Raw genomic sequence first — 24,972 nt, 5'->3', positions numbered from 1 at the left:
TTTATGAAAATAAAATAATCTGTTTGAGCCCTGGCACCCCTTTCATTACAAATTAAGCTCTGTCTACACTCCAGTGCCCAGAGCCAGATGATGCCACAGAAACCTGAACTCGCCTCCACCTGGTGGGCAGAGTTTTCCCCTTGAACCCCCACACCCCTGCCTGTATGGAAGTGATTGGGAAGGGGGAAGAACCCTTGCGCAGGGAGGGGCAGGCAGAAACCTCCACCCACCTGCGGAGCGGCGCTGACCGATTCCCACCCCTCTCGCCCAGCCTGAAGCAGCAGCCGGCGTTGACACGAGCTCGGCGGGCGTGCTGGGGAGGGCGGAGAGCGGATTGGCTCGCGCAGCCTGGGAGGCTGAGCCGCGGGCGGGCTGATTGGGCCCGGCTGCCGCCCGCCCTCTGTGGCCAGCCCGCCTCCCCCGAGCCGCTTTGTCAGGGGGGCGGCAGCTCGGCGGAGCCGCCAGCCGAGCGGAGCAGCAGCCGAGGCGGTGCACGGGGGCTGCGGGGAGGGAAAAACGAGCCGCGGCAGGTAAGTTCAGGCGCAGGCTGCGCGGTGTCCTTGCAGCGTGGGGACCCCCTCCCCGGGGGGTAGCAATTGCCAGGAACCCCCCCCCCCTTCCCCCCGGACGGGCATGTCCCCCGCACCCCCCAGCCCGTTATATAACAGCCCCGAGGGATGCTGTCACGGGGAGGGGGACAGTTTCCTGCTCTTCCCGGGTGTGGGAGGAGAACGCGATCCCGCTTGTGCCCCCAGCGGAGGGGGTGCCGCTGCCTGGGGGAGCAAGACATGGATCGTGCCCAGCGCTTGGTGTCACGGCTTGGGGGGCTCAGCAGTTCTCCGCTCAGGGCTCCGGTAGGGGCTCCCTGCGTGCCCGCGGACCCCGGCCCCTTGCAGGGGCGTTCTGAGCCTTCCAGGCGCCTGGGGGTTTTCCCAGGCGCGTGTGGGGTGGGGGTGTCCTCATCCGGGAGCAGCGACTTTGGCAAGGTAGTAGGGAGCCCCTCGGGGACCCGGCTCAATTTTTTTCATTTTGTTTTGGCTGGGTCTGTGGCCGCCCCCGCGTGATTTCCCCCCTCCCGCTGCACACCCATCAAGCGCTACAGCCCCCACAGGACCAAGCCATGCTGCGCTGTCAGAAACGTGCTGGGGTGGATTGGGGGATCTTTGGGGGGCAGGTATTGTTGGGGGCGTGTGGAGTACTGCGTACAGCCTTGGTATGTTGCAAATAAAGGGAGGGGTGTTTGGATAATTCAGGGCGAAGGGGGCTTGCTGAGGGGTTTGGAGATAAGTTACTTCTTTGGGGTGGAGGGAATTTTGGTTAAATGGGGAATTGACAAATGAAGGAGTGTCTCATGTTGGGGTGTAGAGATGTACACAGGATTTGGATAAAACCAAATATGGGAGATGCTAAAGGGGGTTCTGCTGTGCTGAATTAAACCTTTCGGCTCACATAAAAATCAGTGGAAATTAAGTGACGACAAACCTGTTCTGACCGCTTTGTGTTGCTTCTGAGTGTGGAAGTACAATGAAACCTGTACCCCATGCCCCTCCCAAAGGGACTCTGCGGTTTTGAGAGGCCGCTATAAAGACAGCCCTAGGATTCCAGTACGGTTTTATCAGACCTCTAGTTAACTGTCATCTCAGCAAGCAGTTTTCTCCTGGATCCATGAGTAGTCATTTAAGAAAGTTTTCACTCCCCATCACCTTCTAAGTTTGTGTCCATAAATTCTTCATACATTTATTGTTTTCAGCAACTAGATTAAAAATAAAAGTGGCAGATTCTATAATGTTTGTATGGATTTGTTAGCATGGCTTATATTTCACATTTTAGATTTTCATAGTCTTCTGTAGCTATATATAGAAAAATAACTTGCTCCAGTTTTGTTTGTTCATAGAGGTTGCTCTGTGGAATAATTAAGCATTGTTCTTTTAAAATCATAGCATTACTCCCAAGCAACTCTGTTGCTTCAGTAAACATACAAAACCAGTAAGAATACAAAACCAGTACGCTTTCACAGTGAATACAACATCATCCTCTGAGAGTCTGAGGTCTAAGACCATTGTGTAGATGGGAAATTGTCACAGGAACTACAAACTAACCTTCTGTTTTGCTCAGTGGATGGTTACTAAGTGGGAAATATGTCCATACGTATTGTAAACTTGGCTCTGTGGTTTCTTCAGTGCAGTAAGAACCGAGGACAGGTGACCCCTCCCTTACCCCAGTTTGAGGAGGCTGGGGCCCATCTGTCTGATGTATTTGATTCTATCTTTTGCCAAACAATGTGCTTGGCTGGCTGGTTCTTGCTCACATGCTCATGGTCTAACTAATTGCCATGTGTGGGGTCAGGAAGGAATTTTCCCCCAGGTCAGATTGGCAATGACCTTGGAGGTTTTTTTGCCTTCCACTGCAGTATGGAATGTGAGTCACACCCAAATAATCCTGGCAAGTATCTCATGTAATAATTTCCCTGCTATTGCAGGGGCATTGGTGCATCTCAGTACCTCCTATTCTCTGCCTGTGGCACACAATAGCCTAGGCTCCTGTGGGCTGTAATACCATGGTCTAATTTTGGTTGTTGGGTTTAGTCTACAGGTCCTATTGGGAATCCAGGACGTGGGCGGGCAGAGCTCGTCCACTACAAAAGGATCCCCCCACAGCCTAAGGGGGAGATCCACAGGGCCTGGAGAACCAACTAATTACGGGGGACAACTAATGAAAACCAGGGACGGGAGTGCGGTCAAAGGGTCAAACGAAGGGAACCGGACGGGGACACCGAGCAGAGAACCCCGGACAGCGCCCACCGCTCCGCAAAGGCGTCAAGGGAGTCGGTGGACGCCGCCCAGAGGAACTCCGCTCAGAGGCGTGAACGGACAGAGGAGCGGAAATAGGCCCCGCAGTCGCAGGAGACTCCATCGGCCAACCTCCTCACCCTGGTTTTATAGATGGCCGCTTTAGCCAGGGCCAGGAGGAGGTTGACCAGGAGGTCCCGCGACTTAGTGGGGCCACGGACAGGGAGTGCATAGATGAGAAGGTGAGGAGAAAAGTGCAACCAAAACCGTAACAAAAGATTGGTGAGGAGCCGGAATAGGGGCTGCAACCTGGCGCACTCCAGATAAACGTGCGCCAGGGTTTCCCTCACGCCGCAAAAGGGGCAGGTGTCCGGAATGGAGGTGAACCGCGCCAAATACACGCCCGTGCTCACGGCCCCGTGAAGGAGCCGCCAACTGATATCCCCGGCGGGCCTCGGCACTAAGGTGGAATAGAGGCTGGCCCACCGGGGCTCCTCACCCTCTAGAGGTGGCAGGAGGTCCCGCCACTTTGTGTCAGGGCGGGACGCGAGGGTGAGGACATGAAGGGTGTGGAGCACGAGCGTGTAGAGGTGTCGTTTTGGCGCGGTCTGGAACCGGACCGGCTGCAGCTCACGCAGCCGGCTCACGGTGAAGGGGTGGGGGGGTCGGTCGGGTCCACGGGGCAAGGGCCCAATGAAAAGGTCCGGAGGGCCTGGGGTGGAGGGTGGGTGGGGCGCGCCCTCTCGCAGGACCCGGTCGAGGTAAACCCAAGCAGCGGGCGGCAAGGCGGCCCTCACCTCCTGAAGTACGCGCAGGGCAGTACGAGGTCTGGAGAGCCCCATGCGCTGAGCGAGCGTCAGGGGATCCAGCCAGTCTCCCCGGTCGTAGTCCAGGAGGTCTCCGACTCTGGTGACTTCCGCCAGGACCAACCTCTGGCGCACCGAGGGGGACTCCGCCGCCTGCACACGGAGCTGGGGGTTGTGTAGCAGGGGCTCCGCGAGGAGGTCTTCCCCCAGGGAGGCCGCCACGGACCTGGTCGCTGCGAACAGTTTCCAGGTCCGGAGGAGGTCCTGGTAGAAGACCGGCAGCCCGGAGAGGTCTCGCGGAAGACCCCTTGGGTGGAGATAAAGGAGCTGCCGGTCATATCGGAGCCCTCGGAGGCGGCGCAGGAAGGCGTGCGCCAATGCGCTCCACGCCGGACTACCTGCACCATAAAGGAGCCTCTGCAGGGCCTGGAGGCGGAAGACGTGGACCTGAGTGCGGAGACACTTCAGGCCCTGCCCTCCCTCCTCCAGGGGCAGATGGAGAACCCCTGCAGAGACCCAGTGCAGTCCTGACCAGAAGAACTCCAGAACCAATTTCTGGAGGTTGGCCAGGAAATCCATAGTCTACAGGTGCTGGGTAGTGTTGATGGCTTGTGATATACAGGAATCAGAGTAGATGAGTAGCTTCTGTTCCTAAAATTTATGGCTCTGATGTGGGCTCTGTTTGTATCCTGGGTTTTGGTTTGTCCCCAACTGTATTAAGAACACTGATGGCTACACTGATAACACCCATATGATGGTGCCTGGTTTGTAAACTTCTTCTATGTACCAGCCATGGCATCTATAAAGAGAGTATCTCCAAACTCTTATATTTTGAATGGCTTCAGTTTTTAATTTCCAAATTGTAATGAAAGTGTGATAGAAGACTGCCTGGATGGTTATCATTCTATAAGATTGTCTTGAATTTCTTTTCTTAAAGATATGATTTATTAGCCTTACTTTTTCACCATGTGTGTCCGTATCAATATTTTAAAAAGCAAAGCAAAACTACAGTCGTGATCCCACAATGTGATGTGCAGACCCTCACTTCATCGGATGTGATTTTAGACATTTTTATTGCCACTAGAGGGAGCAGTCATAAACCTGAGTGCAATACAGGCTATATTGCTTCTTTGTCTGCGGCAATCCGTTCCTGTTGTCACTTTGTGTCCAATTCGTCTGTCTCTGCTCTGGTGAAAGTTCCACTGAAGCCAACAGAAGTGTTGCCATGGTAGGGATTGTGGGACTGGGATTTTGGCGTAATAAGGAAACACAAAGGCAACTTCTCTAGTGTTGGTCTAACTCAGCTCCTATTGCAGTCAGTGGGAATTTGATTTAGGCCAGCGCTCACGTGTCTGGTAAAATGACTTTAATGAGAGCAGAGTTAGGCCAACGTTGAATGCATTTAAAATTCTCAGAGAGATTGCTAATGTGTCCAACCTGTCCTGGGACCAACCTGGCTACAACACTGCAAACAACGCTTTGAAAATCTCACACACGCTGCCTGAAGACAAAACTGCCATTGACTTCAGTAGGAGCAGAAATGGGCCCCCTGCTCTTCGCTCATTCCTTTTAGATACAAGACGGCAACTTTTGGTTTATTTTTGGTTTTTCTATTTTTCTCATTTTCTGTGGAATTAGTTTTCCCAGAAGGTTTGTATCTATTTAGTCACTTGCAATTTTGGTTATATTTAAACCTTCTTCATTAGTAGCATTTTGTTCCGTTATTCTATTTTTAGTTATGTAGTTTGTCATGGCTGGCAGCACTGGTCAAAAAAAAGAAAGAAATGCTTCCTAGCAGTTTCAAGAGATCCTTAGTTATAACTTGAATATGTCCCCAAGGGACCTTTTAAAAACTCTTTTAAGACAGAAAAGCAGTTTCTAAGAAAATACATTATTAATTTCCATAAATATAGTGTAGAAATGGATATGTAAATGGTGGTAATTGAGTCCCAATTCAGCAAAACATATACTTAAGTCCATCCAGCAAAGCATATAAGCATGTGCTTAACTTTAAGTGTGTGCTTAACTGCTTTACTTCAGGGTCTAATTTCATAATAATATATACTTAAATGTATTTTCAGTCTTTGACTCGCAAGTCATTCTCTGTTGTCCTGATGTCATAATGCCCTTAGTGGCAATTCCAGTAGAATGAATCAACTGGTATCTATTGATTCCTGCTGGCCTCTACTGATTTTGCTGGAGAGCCATTAGTTCCAGGAACCAGTATACTTTTTGAATGGTTAAATAGATCCACAACCTAGTTGCCAGAAAGAACCAGGAGAGAATTTTCAACTAGAATTTCAACGAGGGGTCAGGAAAGTGAGGATTTTGGGTGATATAATTCATCTTGATGCTGAGGGCCTTCACAAAGTCTCTGAACCCCTTCAGCTATGAGGAATCACTGAGCTAAGAGGGTGATAGGGGCTTTTGCACCACTTGAGCACCCAGATGGTAGGGTCTGGGTTGGCTTAGAATAGGTCAGAATGGAGCAGAGCATTGGGGTGCACACAAACATAGTGGCCAGGAAACTCCATATAAAGGACGTGGAAGGGCAGTGGCCACTTGTGTGGTCCATATGCTAACGGCGTAGTGGCAAGGGGCCTGTACTACCATTCTGTGGGTTAGGAATGTGTTTAACACACACATGGGTTTAATACACACACACACTCCACATAAATGCTCTGTTTATGTATGTTTGCAGTGTTGACCCTTTGAGTATTGTAGTTTAATACCCAGAATTAAAACCAAGGGCCAAACTCAGCAATGATGTTTAGGGGGATACAAATTGCATTGATTTAAAGGAGACTCACTTACATATCAAGAAGCCAGAAGAAGATGAAACTTGTATGAACTTGCACTCAGACTTGCCTCTGAATTTGACCTAACATTTCAGACTCAGATAGGCAAGGGTCCTGCAATGGGATGTGGGCCCTAATGCCCAAGCAAAGGCTCATTGACTTCAGCAAGATTCCAGGCAATAAGATTCAGTGGATTCTCTGATAAGGTCACAGCATGCTTGGATCATTAAATCTGAGGCTGTTTTTCAGAAAATTACTCCTATTGGAATTCTGAATAATTAATCAAGTATAATTTTTGTTATCTTAGGTGTTTCTAAAAGCTTGTTTATATAAAAGCTAAATTTGGGGCCAAATTTGAATTCAATGTTTGTTTGTTTTTTTTTAAATTATAATGGGTCTGATTCCCACTTACAGTAAGGCCCTGTAATAGGGTGGTCTGACCTTTTAAGGGCCGGGGTCCTGGAGTCACACAGTCTAGTTGGATGATCAGATGGCTGGGAAGGGGTCAGGTGTTTTATATAAAGGACTGAAAGAGTTCAGGTAGAAGGTAGCTGCAGGAAGGAGATGGGCTCCAAGCAGGGGAATTGAAAGGAAGAAACACTTTCTATTTGACAGTGAGAGCGGCAAGAGGAAAAGCCCCTGGGAACTGTGGCAGGCTGAAGAACAGCTTTGTTTTGGTGTGTTGCCTAAGTTTGGTGACTAAAGACTAAAAGGCTGGCCCAGAGGAAGATTCTAGGTGAGTCCTTCATGGGTTTGGGGAGACAGGCCAGCAGCCTTACAGGCCTTCTTTACATTTACAGAGCTGTGTGACGTGGTAGTAAATAACTTTTGACAGAAGCAATAGAATGGGGCCTTAGTGTAAATCAGAATGTGGCCCAGTTACTATATTATACCAATATACCTGCTTAAAAATAACCAGTTAGATGGACTTCAGTGATTTATAAGGAATTAATTCTCTTTTTTGTGGGGGGGAAGAGGTTTCTGATGACACCATGAGCTGTACATACTTGTGTGGTATTTATTATTAAATGCTTTGACAGAGTTATTGGCAAGAAATTGTTTCTGGCACAGGTTTGTTTGAGGTGATAAATATATTTAGTGGCTGAGTAAATACTAAAACAAAACAGATGTTTGATAACCACACAATCTTTTTGTTATGAACATAATCCAGCATTATGACATGATTCCTAGGGTTACATGGATGAGAAAATCTCGGCTTGTGAATGGCTGAGAAGTCATTGGAAGGGTTAGCAAATTCTTCTATTGTTTACGCAGAGGTCAAGAAAACTCAGATTTGGAACAAGGGCTGACAAATCAAATCACATATGCACATCTTAAATGGCTACAGCTGAATCCATATGTTAGCCAATCAGATGACATGCAAATCTGTGTTTCCTGAGGACTTTTATTTAGCCCTGATAATGCTTCAGAGACTTCCCAGTTGATATTCCAGAGAAGCCCCGACTTGTAATGCCGATAGACCCCGGTTGGCGGCAGCTGGGATCAAACCTGGGACCTCTTGAGCTTAACGCTTGAGCTGAAATATATTGGTGTGTTAGCCAGGGTTGTAGCACGCATCAGTCTCTAGCTGGCCTAGGCATCACTAGAGGGGGACAGAGTGCCATACCAAGCAGTTCTGGGTTACAGAGTTATCGAGGATATTAGATCGACAAGGTGGGTGAGGTAATTATTGGACCAGCTTCTGGTGTTGAGAAACACAGGCTTTCGAGCAGACACAGAGCTTTACAATAACATTGCATACAATTGTTAAGGGTGTGTGTGTGTGTGTGTGAAGACTGTGTATAGGTGCACTTCCCCGCATCCTGGACAGCGGATACTATTATCCCTCTGCCTAATGGCAGCTGATATCAGAGCCTTGCTGGCTGGTTTCTTAGTGGAGAAGAAATCAGTGGCTTGGAGTCTGGATATATTTTAAGTGTACCTTGTTTTATCTATAGCAGCAGTCCTGGAATGGAGGTGGTTACAAAATATGCAGGACAATCCCTTCTCAGGAATCTCAACTCAACACCGACCCAGAGACCAGCTCTGTCTTAAGAATTTACTCCAATTGGAGGTCAAGGCAGAGAGCAAGTGTAACCCACGCATCTCCTGGGTGTGGTGTTCTGTCCCATCTAGTGGCACAGAGACCACTTAAAGAGAGAGATAAAATGAGTCTGCTCTACAGCCTTAGCTAACAGCCAGTTGTAGCTACAGCCTTTTAGCTCATGCTGTAGAGGTTCATGCACTAAGTTCGAGAAGTCCCAGGTTCGATCCCGCCCACTGACAACCGGGGTCTGTCAGCGGAACACAAGTTCTCCTGCTGCTCATACAGCAACCTCTGGATAGAACCTTGCATAACAGAACCAACAACAGCACACGTCTTTCTAAGACGGATCATTGTCTCACAAACAGAGAAAAAGAACTTGGAAGACTGAGTAACATCATCACCTGGTGGTACCTGATATAACAATAATCCCCTTCAGGGGGTTTGCTTTTATTGCTAACTTAATTAACAAAAAAACCCCAAACATCTGCTTTCTCCCCAAGCTTGCCTGCCCTTTTGATTTCCTGTTCCTTCTGCTTGAGAGACCCTCCTAAATTCAAGCTAATTGGACATACCTGCTCTAACCTTAGCATGACTCAGAAAAAATATCTCTGCACATCCCTATGCACGGTTCAAATACCTGACATCAGGATGACTCAGTACAAGAGTGGCTTAAGATCTGACACCCTATATATCTGACACTGCTACAGTTACATTTGATTTCTTTGCTCCCTTACAGAGGCACCTCCCCTCACATAACATCCCCGTGGAAACCATAGCAATTGCTTGCATGGAACAGTAATACTAGGAAAGTATTTAATCTATTTTTAGCTGCCTTTTAATGTAATTTAGCACCTATAAACAAAGGAGAGCCAAGACCTTGTGACCAGCTAGCTCTCCACAGACTATTGGCAAAGGTTAGGTTGACTACTGGTGGTCAGTACACCAGGTTTTGGTACCACTGGGCACCGCTCCGTACAAACATCACAAAGTATGACTGTCTGACCCCAGTGTTCCTGAGCTGCCTGTGTCAATATCCAGTGGCCTGGTACAGTAATTAGCTTGGGCCCCTACAGTATTACCCTGAAGGTACATCTACACTGTATGCTTCTTTTGTGCATAGAGAACATATAATATCCCCTCCCCCCCCCCCGTAGCATGGGTACAAATAGCAGTATAGATGGTGAGGGACTGCTTAGGTAAGTAAAGACACTCCTGAACCCTGTGGGTATGTACCCTACACGCCTCTCTACTTACCCAAGCAGTGCCTCCCTTTCCACACTGCTATTTTTAGCAGTGTAACATCCTGTTGCTTCCCCACTCCTGGAGCCTCTTTCTGCTGCAGAGAAAGGGCCAGCAGCTCCCTGTGGCAAGAGTCTTTCTTTGAAGGAGGGAAAGTGAGACTTTTGGGGGCGACTTTAGATTCTTCTACATAAAGGCTTTCTCTTAGTCAGATGCGCCCACCAATAACCACTTTTGCTCTCTCTTTGATGTAAGATAATTGTATGTTGTGCAAGCCTGTGAAGCCAGTGGGGTTATACCAGGGGTATAGTCATGGCAGATTGGGCCTGAAGGGTTCATGTTACTTATTGAGATTGTTTTTTTTTATAGATATTAAAGTCAGAAGGGACCATTATGATCATCTAGTCTGACCTCCTGCACCCCGCAGGCCACAGAATCTCACCCACCCACTCCTGTGAAAAACCTCTTACCTATGTCTGAGCTATTGAAGTCCTCAAATCGTGGTTTAAAGACTTCAAGGAGCAGAGAATCCTCCAGCAAGTGACCCGTGCCCCATGCTACAGAGGAAGGCGAAAAACTTCCAGGGCCTCTTCCAATCTGCCCTGGAGAAAAATTCCTTCCTGACCCCAAATATGGCGATCAGCTAAGCCCTGAGCATATGTGCAAGATTCACCAGCCAGATACCCAGGAAAGAATTTTCTGTAGTAACTCAGATCCCACCCCATCTAACATCCCATCATACCATTGGCCATTGGGCCTATTTACCATGAATATTTAAAGATCAATTAATTACCAAAATCATGTTATCCCATCATACCATCTCTTCCATAAACTTATCGAGTTTAATCTTAAAGCCAGATAGGTCTTTTGCCCCCACTGCTTCCCTTGGAAGGCTATTGTTTCTAAATATCACAGTGGAGTTGTACATAGTATAATCCTGGGCAGAATTTAGCCCTAAGAGTTTTAGTTGCATCAGTAGTTACAAATGTTAACAAGGAACAGCAAGTAGTATGCAAGAGAACAAGGCAAATCGGAAACATCTGAACAAACTATGTAAATGTAGCCCTCTAACCACTTCCTTTCAGAAAAGATAATTTCTCCTACACCACTTGCATATAGTTAATTGTTTTAAGTAATCTGGATGTCTCCTCTTGGGTCCTGATCCAAAGCCATATTCTCAAGTCTATTTCCCCCCCCCTCCAATGTTTGTTAAAACTCCTTTAAAGAAAGTGTTAATGAGCTTAGAACAACAGGACATATATTCTACGGCAAACCTTAAATTCGGCTGCAAGTTTATTCTGTATGGAAATAGTAGAATAACAGGGTGTTGTCTTAGCTATATGTACTGCTCCTTTCAGCCTTTCGATAATATCATTTTTTTGAGGCGCTTTACCTTTTTTATTTTGATTTGAAATTTGGAACCATCCTTAAAGAACTTTTTTGCTTTTAAATCAATTTTGAAACTGTTGGTTGCAAACTTCTCTTTTTGAAGGGGGTGTGAGAGAGAGAGAGAGAGAGAGTGTGTGATTGACACACACACACACACACACTGTAATGAATTAGCGCACTGAAGTTTTGCTTCTGTCTAGCTGGAGTCCAGACTACAATGCACCATCATTGGGTTCCCTATCCCTTGACCCTGTGACTAGATCATTTGTTTTTGTGAAGTGGAGGGGGCCTTAACCATGTCTTTACTTTCAAGGCCCTTTGTGGCATAGCCTCACTCCAGTCTCTCATTCTGTATCGAGAGGTTGACTCCCACTTCTGATCCGCTGATGACTAGCTTCTGTCTCCAACTAGTTAAATTTTCAAACGAGCACCTTTGTGCATTCTCCCTTGTTGGCCCTCATGCTTTGGAGGAGTTCCTTGTAAACGTCTAGAAAGCTACATTTGTTCTGTGTTTGTACAATACCTAGCACCATGGGGTCCTGGTCTGTGACTAGGGCTGCCAAGTGCTATGATAATGAATATTATAAATAATATGCCAAACTTATGGATATGTCCTAGAATTTTATCATGTTTAATATACAGTTAGGCCTCTTGTAGGCTGCTAGTCAATATTTTCATTAATGGCTTGGATAATAGAGTGCAGAGTGTCTATAAACTTTGCAGATGACACCAAGCTGGGAGGAGTTGTAAGCTCTTTGGGGGACAGGGTTAGAACTGAAAATGATCTTGATAAATTGGAGAAGTGGGCATCACACTCCAGGAAGGATGTGGACTAATTGGAGAGAATCCAGAGGACGGCAACAAAAATAGCAAGTTTAGAAAACCTGACCTGTGAGTAAAGGTTAAACAGATTGGGCATGTTTAGTCTTGAGAACAGAAGATTGAGAGGGGGAACCTGGTAACAGTCTTCAAATATGTTAAGGACTGTTTATAAAGAGGACAGTGATTGATTGTTCTCCTTGTCCTACCTTCATTGGACATGAAGTAATGGGCTTAATCTGCAGCAAGGCAGATTTAGGTTAGATGTTAGAAAGATTTTCTTAACTACAAGGATTGTTAACCAATTCCAGCACTTAACTAGCGAAGCTGTGGAATCCCTATCAGTGGAGGTATTTAAGAATAGGTTAGACAAACACCTGTCAAAGATGGCCTAGGAATACTTGGTTCTGTCTCAGTGTGTGGGGATGGACTAGATGACCTCTTGAAGTCCCTTCTGGCCCTACACTTCTATGATTTTATAATGCAGACATGGTCCTAAAACTTTGGTTTGAATCTTATTGAAGTTGATGGTGGTGTCCTGGGTTTCCAGCTCAAGCTATTGCATTGCTGTCTAGTGAAAGTGACTTTCAGATTCAGCTTGATTTCAAGTCTCTCTTCTAGGACTAAGAATTAATTCCTGTAGAGACTTGTGTGTATGGTTTAAAAGCCTTATAGACTAACCATCATATTTTCTCCATGCCATTAGGAATGAGGGGAGAATCGTATTTTCTTGGAATGCGAGGCCCTGGTCACTATGGCTGTATTCTGGATGATGGGGGACTTTTCCTGCTCTACTCTATAGACAGAGACAAGGATATAAAGAGATGTTTTGAAGAGGAAGATTTTCATGAAATAACTGATTTCAATGATCTCCCAAACTCTCTCTTCGCTTGCAACGTCCACCAATCTGTGTTTGAAGGCGAGGACAGTAAGGTATGGTGTGACTTTTCCACTTACATGTGAAGTATGGAAAGTATTTGTTAACATTTCAATGGTGCAATGCTTGTTTTACTTATGTGGAAACAGGCAACAGCAGTCAGCCCCAATATTTGACTCCTTAAATAGAACTTGCCTGCTAACTATAGTGCATAAAAAGGTTTTGGGTTTTGTTAACATTTGTGCAAATCTCACCAAACATGTGGGCACATGTATCCTAGCAACTATCACTGCAGACATGGTGGAGGTGGCAAAGCTAAACACATGAAAGAATGTTTCTCCTGCTCACTGGTAACACATTACTGTGATGTCACTGCCTTTCCTGTATTGCTCACAAATGTTTTAAATTCTGATCTGAAGTAACTTCTCACCTGGGAAAGTGGAAAATGGTGGTGTGTATCCCCCCTCCCCCTCCCCCCCCCGGGTTTCATTTTTGCTGAACTTCAACTATGCTAGTTACGTGGAAATTTGAAAATATTTATAGTGCTATAATTATGCTTGTAAAAAACTGAACTGGAACCCTTTAAAATCCTCCAGAATCCTGATGGCTGAGCAGCAGGGTTTGTGGTTGAAAAAGGTTTGTGCAGGAGGTGTGGGATTCTTGTTTCTTAGGAAACACAGATTGGGGTATGGTTAGAGGGAGACTGGTTTTAAAACAAAATTGATATACTTCTATAATTATCTGGGATTAGGCTTGGCTGACTGTTGCAGGGATACCCAGCCTGGTAGTTAAGGTTACTGGGGTGGCGACACATAAATTCTCCCCCCCCCCGCCCCGGATGGAGAATCTCAGACAAGGTGACTCCAGTGAACATGGAAGTCATTTTCATTGGAATTGCCTGAAGGCCAGGAATAAAGTTTATTTAGGATGGAGAACAGAGTGTCCGTGTGGTGGGGGGAAGGTATGGCTTTAGGTTGAAGGACTCCCAGGTCAGAGCACCAACAAGTTGGCCTGTAACCCTTTGTGCTATTAAAGGTACTGGCCAGTGTTCTTGGTTGAGGTTCTGCAAGTGGAGTTAGTTTGTGTGTGTGTGTGTGTGTGTGTGTGTGTGTAGCTTTACTCATTTGTTTGGGGTGTTTTTTTACATCTTTCTTCAAGGTAAAGATGATGTCTTATGTACCCACTGTAAATAACATGGATTGGGGGGAATATTCCAAATCTCTGCGTCATAAAGAAAATGATCTGCTATGGGGTCCCAAACTCTGCTTACTGCTGGCAGCCAGATTGGCACGAAGGTGATCAGCAAACTTCTACAAACTCTTAATAATAATCTTAGAGAATTGTGCAATCATAGGTCCTAATACTGAGGTAACAGCACCACCAGCTACCCTACCATGCTCTGTTGATAGATGTTGCCAGTTGGTCTGCCACTGCTTATTGAATATTTGCAGCTGACCGGCATTGTTAGGGTGTTTCCCTATTTGCTGCCTTGAGATGCAGATGATGGGAGTTAGTTGCTCTTTGATTTAGGAGTGAAAATCCCATAGTGGGATTTTGGCTCCGGATTTCCTAAATCCTTTTTGGAAATGAAATGAAATGCTAAGAGCTGCAATGTCGCCTAAATACCTTAAAGAAATCTGGGTCTTGATTTCAATGGGAGTTAAGGGCACACAGTACATTGCAGGATTGGCATGTTCATTTACCTGGGTCTGGCAGTGTAAAAGGGCATTCATGTGGAAGCAAATGTGGATCTTTGGGTAGAATCTTTTCAGAAAGATTCATAAGTAAAATCTCCTGAAAGTTTCCTTTAGACACACTGTACACTGAGTTGCTCTATTTGAAGCTGGATTATTCCAGTGTTTAGCTGATGGCTTAGTTAATAAAGGAACTGGTGGTCACATAACTGAGAAAGGGACAGCAATCTGTGAAGATGTGCAAGAGTAGAGTTTGTCTTAAGATCAGTGACTCAGCTTTGGAGGTAGATGCTCCGATGCCATGTCCACATTAGTGAGATGGAGTGTGCCTCCATAGATAACAATGGATTATTAAGGAGTTCTGCTTACAGGTAAGTAGTGACTCTCCTTTTATTTCACAGTCTGTATGTTAGACTAGATAAAATTACACTATAGTTTCCAAGTAACACAAATGTGCACCAAGGGACCTGATTTCCCTAGAACGAATACTTGTGTTCCCAGCTGATTTGGTTTCATAATCCTTTCTGTTATTAACTACTACTGCAGGATAAGAACACACATGATTCTAATATAAAATCTTGTACGTTTACTAGGCTAAAGTAACTGTTGGTTGATTTTTGGTATTTTAATAAGTACCAAATAAGTGCTGATAATGGACTCCTATCCTACAATATTGCTTTTTAAATCCAGTCTATAGCAATGGCACAGTGGCGTGTTATGAAAACCACATTGATATAACTTATACCGACAATATATGCATTAAGTTTTACATGTATTATAGGCCGAGAGTAAGAACTTTTGCAGTATGTTTGTGTTTGTTGACTTTGCTCTTTGAAGCACATTTTTGGGGGGTAGGGGGGTCTGGTACAGATGGGTTTTTACAAAAGATAGAGCCAGAGGAGATTGCTAGTGTAAATTATTGTTTGATCTGGTGGGTGAGCTTGAATCCTAAATTTTAAATCTAAGTTCTAGGTGCACATGGCATATAACAATTTTAGCCTATTGGGGGTCACACTGACCATTTTTAAAAAACTTCATTTTTTACAACTGATGTTTTAATCCTGGAGCTGAAAGCACTTGAGACAAACTATACTTATAAGCACATGGTAGTTTGAAAGGTTCTTTGTTTCAAGTAAAACAAACTAAATAGAAGGATTAATTTACTTTCATTTGTCTGGGGATCTCTTTTCTGCAGCTTGTCACGTGGTGGTTGTGGGTGTCTAAATATGATAAGAGTTTCATATCTAAGTTGTGGCTACCAAAAACTCAAATACCTTTTCCCTACCTCAAAATTAAACTTTAATTTCTTATTTGCTTTCTCATATCTACCTCCTTAGATTTCATATGGTTCTTTCCTTTCTTCTGCATTTCTCCCGCCCTCTCTTTCTTAGGGCTGGGTCAATCAGAGAGAAATCCCTTCTGGTTTGGCTAAATGCGACCTAATTTTTTGGGTTATATCATGCTGCGGACTACAGACAAATGCTGCCTGGCTGCGAGAAGGATGGCTAAAGATGAAGCCGTGCTGGAGCCATTGGACTTGATCCCAATATCTGGTTACAGCCCCTTCATAGCAGTGTCTTTTTCTGAATACAGAATCACCGCTGCTTCTCCTGCTTTTGGCCCTCTTCATCTTATGAGGAAACCTTGTGGATGCCAGAGTAGAGGAGATCTTTCTGATCTGGAGGATCCACTTCAAGAAGTGACTGCTTGCTCAGTGGTGGCTAAGGAGAGGAAAATTGAGGCTATAAATGGACAAAGCTCTCCTCCATGATTGGCTGCACCACAGGAACTGAGAAGCCTTTGGCTCAAAACTGATTCCTTAGCCCAGAAAATACAGTTCAGAAAGCAAAGCAACGTTCATACTGGGCAAAAAACATTTGGCTGAGGACCACTTCCTGGTGGGTGGATAGGTGGAAAAGAAGAGCATGCAACATGCACATTCTGAGAATTTCCATGGACAACAACTTACCTGTAGATGTGCCTGGGTTAATGTCAAGGCTTTTCATATGAAATATAGACTAGTTAGTACCCAGTTTGCAATCTGATTAGAAAAGACAGAGTTTCGGAGGAGGAATAAAAGCACAGAGAGGTGAAATGGATTGCCCAAGGTCACCCAGCAGATCAGTTGCAAAGCTAAGAACAGAACCTAGGTCTTCTGACTCCCAGTCTATGCCCTACCCACTCGCCCTTTTTATTTTTAGATTACAAGCTCTTTGTAGCAGAGACTGTCTTTTATTCTGTGATTGTGTGCAATGACCAGCACAAAGAAGCCTTGGTTTTTGGTAGGGGCATAGGGCATTTTGCTACTGGAAAATTAATGAAAACCCTGGGAAACAGCACGCGATCCAAGTAATTGGTTTAAGTCACTACTCACTTGTGAGAAACTGATGGGATTACTTGTGAGTAAGATTTGGCAGAAGTGGGCCTCTTATTTTTGGCTCCTAGAGTAGCTGAATGAGAGGAGCTGCTCCTTGCCTGTCCCTGATAAGGAAGCTGTGTTGTGAAGCCAAAGGGCATGCCTTTGATAACAGTTTAAGGATGTGTGTATGTTGCTTTTAACTTAGCTAATTGCTCAGTGTAACCATAGATTTTTTTTTTCCTCTCTGATCTTTCTATTTTAGTATAACAACATTTCTCTGTACTGCGTGTATTAGTGTTTTCCTTGTAAACCCCTCCTTTGTGGGAGTTCTGTAACTTGACTCTAATTCCCTTCAGGCTGGAAATGGTAAATATACTGTAACTGAAGCACACATTTATTTTCTTTTAAGATGCTTTAGAGTTGTAGTTTAATAAGCTTCAGGATGTATTGATACTTAAATACCAACCTCAGAGGTGCCTAGAAATCAGAGAAGGGACAGACACTTGTCTCTTTGGTCAAGTCAGCTACTTCTTCTCTTGCTTGCTTCTGTGTAAATCAGGAGTAATGCTATCAAAAGAGATGGAGTTACTGATGGAAAAGCTAGTGTGAGAAGAGGATCAGGTTCTGTAGGTTTAGGTCATTATGGTGTAGCTGGTTGCAACACTATAGCGAAGGTCGCATTACAGATTTGCGTTTTCCAGCAATGGTAGCGAGAGAGAAGAGCGTATTTATCCCTGAATCAGTACTGAGATCCATGTAGGAACTAACAGGAGGTGATTTGTTAGTTTGGTGACTTTGGTCTGTGATTGTAGAGTATGTTCTGGGGAGGTAATTATTTAAACTTAAAATAAATCTCCAGAACTGTAATATATGTGCGGGGGGTTGGGGTAGAGAGAAGAGTGCAGCTGAACTGATGAAGCAGGATTGTAGCTTTCAATGGAATGTCTACAATGGGAGTGCAGGGAATAGCTAGTGATTTCATGTTACTTTTCCTGTTTAAGATTCTTCAGCTTTACTAATACGTTGGGCATGATCCTGCTTTCATTAAAGACAATGGAAGCTTGTTGCTGACTTCTATAGCAGCAGGATTGGGGTCATTCTCATCACAGCCTCTTGTCTCAGTCTATAGGATTGGCTGTAAGATCATGCCTTAAGCAAACTCTGTAGCCTGGTCAGGGTATTCACATATGTCCCTGATCCTTCAAAGATTTAAACACATGCTGTATGCACTGTAACTGAGTCCTATTGACTTCAGTGGTGGGTAAAGTTAAGCTTGTGGTTGTTTAGTAATAAATATTATTTTTCCTTGTGTACCTGAATTACTTTTGTTAACAAAATAAACCACTGCATCTACTGGCAACACTTAAGGTGCATTGCAATTCAGTGAACTTTCTACATTGCCTCTGTTTTGTATAAAAATCACAACGTTCATTCTGGAACTGAAATTGGTAGTTGTTTTACTTTTCTAAGCCAGGCAGGGAGGCAATGTGACTGGGCATCATGAGTGGAATGTGTTCCAGCTTCCATGTTCCAAAGGGCTGGTTCAGGAGGCACATGTTGGGATGCAGGTTTTGTTTGTTTGCAGGGAGATCTGCACTTTTTGCATTTTTAAAACAGTCTATGAAAACCCAGAACCTCTCTGGCCATATGACATCACTGGAGCCTCTAGGTGTTGAGTCATCATTATTTTTAGGAAGTGGCACACTTGTTTTGTTCTAATAATAGTATTCAGGCCTGGACTCTGTGGAAAGTCACCCCAGCAAAGATGAAGTCACTGCTCCAAGGCTGGAATGGAATGCAGACTCCATTCCTGGCTTCCTGGTACACTTATTGTTGCTTTATTTTACTTTCAATTTTTCTACCTTTTAAGGTTGTATGTTTATTGGTGTGATAATGCTATCTGAAACTGCCACTTGAAATGGTGGGATGTTTTGTGCTCGGGGATTTTTACCTAGTCTGTATATAGCAGAACATAATATGGTATGAATGTGTTAATCCATCACTTGGTAAAAACAAAACCTTCTGCACAGGATATGTACTATATAGGCAGCTATCTATAAAGAGTCTGAACAAAGGGATAATGGTGAAGCAGAATGGGGTCCTTTACCACGTTATGGCTCATAGCTTCATTATGAAATCTTAGGCTAGCGTCATTCCACCTTCTTCTCCATCTAGGCAAGAGTCTATAGACAACAGTGTACTATCATCCACTGTTATTTAGACCACAGTAGCACTTGTGTGCTAGACACTTAGTAAATACAGAAGACATTTCTTGTTCTGACAGTCATACAGTCCAATGAGAACCTTTATTTCCTATGGCTTTTTTATCCCACCATCATCATAGGCTCAAGTCCTTTTCCCTGCAGTCTATGCCAGTGCAATATTTGAAGTGCACAGCGGCAGAGTGGCCACAATTTTATTCAGCTCCCAGGAATTTTACCCTCTAGGAGTCTGAGTCTCACTTGCAGGTGGGATTTTAGTTCTTGGATCCTCTCATTCCTTCATTTCTACAGATGTCTGCCTTGTGCTTCACAAGTGTCACATTGCGCCCTGTCTATCACAGAGTGCTAGTCCTTGCTAAAGAATCAGCTCAGTACCCACTTTTGGAATTAGGGAATCGGCTGCGATGGGTCAGAAGCTTGCGAGACCATTGCGTCCTTGCTTTCTGCAACAACGGGGCAGCAGTCATGCACATGTAGGGGCTTGCCATTTATTTGAACCCCAACATACCATAGTTCTGGGACTATCAAACTCGAGCTGGTACTGCTATCCCCAGTATGTACAACTGTCTTGACAGCCCTACAACATATGAGTTTTGGGGTTCCCTGGCACATGATACGCTCTGGGATGCCACTACATGCTTAGCCCTAGAATGGAGGCAACAGCAGGGGGGAGAGAGAGGTTGGAAAGGTCAGTATGAGAATGTTAGTGGTGGAAAGATGCCAAACCACAAAAACGCTCCCTTTCTGGTTGAGAGATACGTTTCAGTGTCTACATTTTTGTAGACCCAGTCTGCCCCTTCACAATTGTAATGCATATGCCTGAGGAGGGATGTTAAATTTGTTGTAGGAAGTCTCACTGAGAAGTTCCTGACTTTACATTCCCTCTATTAACAAAGCCATTTGCAGAAGGTATTAACAGTGGATCAGGCCATTGTTCCCAAAGAGAACTAGGTTTTTATAGACCTAGCGCCTGATCCTGCTCTTGTCTGAATCAACTCTAAAATTCCCAGTGAATTCAAGTATCTTGTTGCAACCGGCATCCTATTTGCTAGATGGCCGACAGCCTGCTCTCTGTGTTCTTGTCATTCCTGTTCATAGCCAGGACCATCCAGGAAATGAGATGGGAGAAGGCCACACTAATTCTACTCTCGCTTTCTGGCCAAGTCAAATGACCAGCTTTCTGATCTGATAACCTTGTCAGAAGGCACTCCCATGTTCATCTCCCAAAGAAAAGACTTACTATCCTGGGGCCCACTGCTTACCACAATCTAGGCAGGTTGAATCTGGCTGACTTTTTAATGGCTACCCTCCAGGCATCCAAAAACTAATAAACAAATTTAAAATACTCCTCAATTTGGCAAACATTGTAAATAATTCTTAATTCTGAAAATATTTCTAAAAGTAAGTTTTTAATTCTGCATTTAGCACCTGGTTAGTACAGTGATAGGTGCTTGGTATATGCCTGAGACAATGTCTGAGTTTCAGACTCTGCCGCAGAGATTTATAGTATTTGAGGTTTATTTTCCTATCCACCTACAGTGCATTTAGGTGCATGAGTGCCTTCACGTTGATGGGAGAATGTCCCTGGGTCCAGATCAAGAGGATTAAAGGTAGACTTGCGATTTCTGCAGCTGAAGTTTGGACTGATGCTTCAAAGCATGCAGTTATAAGACAGCCATTGCTAATTTTATAAAGATGAACTTATGAACATTTTTCCCAGAACACATAAGACAACCCTCTTTAAATTTGGAAACTTACTTTTCTCTTATAAGCTTCTGTGGAAGCATTCTTCCTAGCATTGCTTTTGGCGGTCACGTCCTGCTCAGCTGCACGCAGAAAGTGCTCACCATGCCATGAACAAAGCACAAAGGGGATGCTTGCTTGGGAAAGAACCAACTAATCAATATAAATAACCATAATGACAACTAAGACACTCCTATGCATGTGGGTTGTATAAAGAGTATGCACTATTCTAAATAGTGTGGTGTGTTAGTGTAGTTGTTGGTGAGTCCATGCCAAGATTTAGGAAGACGCTATGTGGTGACATTAGCACAACCTTTGCATCCTAATCTATGAGCTAGGGAGAAGACCATATAGTTCTATGTGGCCTCAGTAAAGAATCCCCCTTATATTCATTACAGCCCAGTCCTGTTTCGTCTCTTTATCAGAAAGGACCCTACAGGATAAACAGTGGAGATGGGTCTGATCCAAATACTCCTGAACTTTAGGGAAATTTGTACTAATGTCCCAATTGGCTCCCTTCTATAGGAGGCTGATCCAAATCCCTGGATCTGAACATCCCTGATCTTTGAGGAAGTTGGGATCTGGACTGGAACTTTGAGGCTGGAGCATCCTTTCTATTTAACAGTGGTTGAGAGCAAGCACGTAGGCAGAGTACGGCAAAGAACTTGCTCTGAAAGGGAACATCTTTTGCTGGTTGTCTTGGTCTTCCTCAATAATTCTGCATGAATTTTTTTTTTTGAGAAGTTAGATGCACTTACAATGTCTTCACTGTGCTAGAACACAGCTGAGTCTGTCACAGGATAGTAGTATGATATATACACTTCTGGGAGCATAAAAAGCAAAACAAACCAAAAATACTGCTGTAATCTACCCATATAATTTTATGCCATTTTATTCCTAACCAGCTCAGAGAGTTTTGGATTAGAGTACTTTGTGTCAATATTTAACAGTGAAATATTTTGGTCAAGTTTACTAGCAACTGGTACTATTTACACCTCATGCCCTGCATTGTTTCTGCATTGTTGTCTCTCCAGTCCAGGCATCTGTGGAGTGGCATAGCTTTGCCTGACTTCAGTCAAACCCATGGGGAGGCCTGACCACAGACAGAATAAATAACAGCAATAAACTCAGACTTTCACACACTGATATACTTTTGCATCTAATTTAAATCCTAAAAATTTGGCCCAGTGCAGTGTTAAACTTAGAAGTAAACTCCTCTGAGTTCTGATGAAGGTAACAAGACTGCATCTTCTAAATGGAAAGAGGTTGCATGCGTGTCATTTGTAGCAAGGGTCTTGGTTCATTTCATCAGATGACTTTAATCTCCACTGAGAGCAATAATTTTTTTCTCATTCCTTTTTGCACTGCCTCTTTAGTAAACAAGACTCCAGGGAGTCCAATGGAAAGTCAACAAATATCAGTTTTTCTGGTTGATAATCATCAAAAGTGCAGTAAAGTCCTCCTAATGCAGCAGCTGTTCTCAATCTTAATACCATCATTGATATCAGGACTTGTGGCTGGATTAGGATCTGTTTTCTGGTCCAAGGAAAAGGTTTCCATATGAAGGTCAGCCTTTGCTACAAGTAGATGTGCACCATCTTTATGTAAATGCTACATTCTGGTTGAATAATGTTCAGTGCAATAGGCTTGTAATTATTTCTAAAGCAAATTGCAATTATAAGGGAGTTTTAGAATTAGTACAATACATCTTTTATTTTGCCTAGCATCAGTCAGTCAAACTATATCCATGCAGAATTAAATAGCAGTTACCAAGTGAAAAAATGAATAATAGCAGAGGGAGGAGAGAAATCAAGCAAGGGGGCAAAATTATTTTCAAAAGTTGAAAAGAAAGGAAGACTGTATAAAGCAGAGATACGGGAAGCTGTTCCATGTAGCAGCGGAGGAAAGAGGATGCAGAGGAAAGAAGGCCAACAGTATCAAGACTGGCAGTGACCGAGAAGGAGATGGTGCTAGACAGGCAAAGGAAGATAAGATGTCTAATTTAGAGATGAATCTAGGGGAAGAGAGTTCTCAGTTGGTGAAGTTAGATCATTGTGCATGTTAAAACAAATGACTCATCCTCTAAACTTCAGGTGAAACCCTGCCCCATTGAAGTCTGTGGGAGTTCTGCCATTGACTTCAGCGGGGCAAGGATTTATCCCATGGTTAGACTCCAGGGGCCAGATCTCCAGCTGGAATTAATTGCAATAGCTCTAGTGAGGTTAAACTATGCCATTCATACCTGCTGAGGATCTGGCTCTATCTCCGCATTTGGCCCAATGTCTTTGCTTATGAGCTTTTAGCAAATCTATGGAAGGTTTTAAAAAATGAAGAGCCTGATTCTCTACTGCCCTGCAACTAGTGTAGTCATTTATACATGTGTCAAGTTCGGTAGTGTTTTACATCCCCGTTATCCTCACTTTACACAAGGAGGGCACGTTGGAACTGAATCTTAAAATTAATGTGGAATTAGTGGAGTTGTATGAGAATGTAGATAGATTTCTCAACCATGCAAAGAAGTATAAAAGAATCCTTCAACCTGTGGTGTGCTGGATGGAGTCTAGAGAGCAGGAATTTAAGGAGATGTAGGGAAGAGTTACAGTATTCGAGGTGAGAGATGATCAAGGCATATATGAGGATAGGCAGTGTCCTGCATACTTTGATTGTTTTAATGTTCATTGCAAGTCAGCTGAATATAAAATGCATTAAGAGATTCTGTTCAACACTCACATTCTTAGCCATGTTAAAATTCATCCCTGGATGTTACTGGAACTGGTATTGCCAAGATGTCTGATCTCATTGCATCCTTAGCACTTAGTATGTTGGGTTGCCTTTTCTTCTAAACCACAGTCATATTGGCTGAAATTTTCAAAGAGTCCTATGGAAGTATGGCCCCCAACGCCTATTGCAATTCAGTGGCAGTTGAGAGCTTAGTTCATTTAGGCCTCTTCGAAACTCCCAGCTACTTTCTCCTTGTTGACTCTATGCCTGGTGTTTAATTCCAGTGACCCTTCCCCCTCCCACCCCCACCCCTTTTTTTTGTTCTTGATCACCAGCCACTCAATCACGGTCCAAAAGAACTAGCTGTTTATCAAAATGCCTCAAAGTTAAGAAGCTTTTTATGATTTAAAAAAAAACAAAAACGGCTTGAGCCAGAGATATCCTTGGCTAAAAATGACTGTATTCCAAGCTCAATGCAAAGGCAAGAACTAATTCCCACTGAAGTCAAGGGGGCTCTTTTTATTAGCTAAATTGCATAGCATCAAGCCACAGCCCTGACTGAAGTGATGTGGAGCTGCTCCACAGCTGGGGAGATCAGTGAGGCATGTGTCTTAGTAGGCACAATACTATTCCCTAACTCCCTAGCATAATGAGAGAGTGGACAAGCTGCAGTACCCCTTGGCCTGATGCGGACTGCTCCCTTGGGTGAACCCAGCCAGCTCCACTTATGGGAAAGTCCTACAGAATTAAGTAGAAAGCGGTGACCTCTGTACTATTCTACAGCAGGGATATTATTACATTCTCTAGGATTCTATAGGATGGTACAAAAAAACCCTATAGAATGGAGCTCATCCCCTGTTAAAAGCTAGAGAGTTTTAGAGTCATTCTACAAGCCCTATTATATCACCATAGATCATTACTGGTTCCATACCTATTAAATTCTTTCAGGCTTGTCCATAAAAGTTTGCAGGCTGATGTAGAGGAAGGGGGGGCATGAACCCTCTCCTCTTCACCCTCTCTGGGGGAGCCATCTTTGGGTAAACGAGGGAATGCAGAGGGAGCACTACCTTGTGCTCTTGTGGGTGGGGTTGCAAGGATCCTGGTACTTTTTCTGTTCACCACACACCCATCCTGATCTCCCCTGGCTCTTCTGGCCCATTCATTTGAATGGGGGTTTAATCAGGTAACAGATCCTAACCTTGCTGTCCGGAGCACTAACTCTGCTACGTGCTAGCACTGTAATTACAAAGCATACTAGGTAATTTTAATTATTCATCATGCATCCTGGCGGGAGCGCTCACCAGCCTAGGGAGCTGACCTTTCCAGATGAGCGCACTGTCAGTTTGGTGGATATGATCTAAGTTAAGTCATATGTTGCCTTATTTGACATAATTTTGTTTCTAATTATTTTTGGAGTCCTTTGGGTTGGCCACCTACACGTTAACGTGGATTGTTATTTTAATCTCCAT

General features: G+C 44.2%; 1 protein-coding gene across 1 annotated transcript in view; it reads left to right on the top strand.

The window, feature by feature from the left end:
• The first annotated feature begins 417 nt into the window (after positions 1–417).
• RCAN2 (regulator of calcineurin 2) overlaps positions 418–24,972 on the top strand; it is a 170,500-nt gene continuing 145,945 nt past the window's right edge. Inside the window, exons 1-2 of the mRNA XM_073335794.2 lie at positions 418–530; positions 12,594–12,820. Of these exons, the coding sequence (XP_073191895.1) occupies positions 12,596–12,820 (225 nt within the window). The 5' untranslated portion in view covers positions 418–530; positions 12,594–12,595. The remainder of the gene's footprint in view (positions 531–12,593; positions 12,821–24,972) is intronic.

The sequence above is a fragment of the Lepidochelys kempii genome, chromosome 3 (genome assembly GCF_965140285.1).
Source record: "Lepidochelys kempii isolate rLepKem1 chromosome 3, rLepKem1.hap1, whole genome shotgun sequence".
NCBI classification, from domain to species: domain Eukaryota; kingdom Metazoa; phylum Chordata; order Testudines; family Cheloniidae; genus Lepidochelys; species Lepidochelys kempii.
Note: the sequence above shows the minus strand (reverse complement) of the source record. Positions and strands in the feature narration are given on the sequence as shown.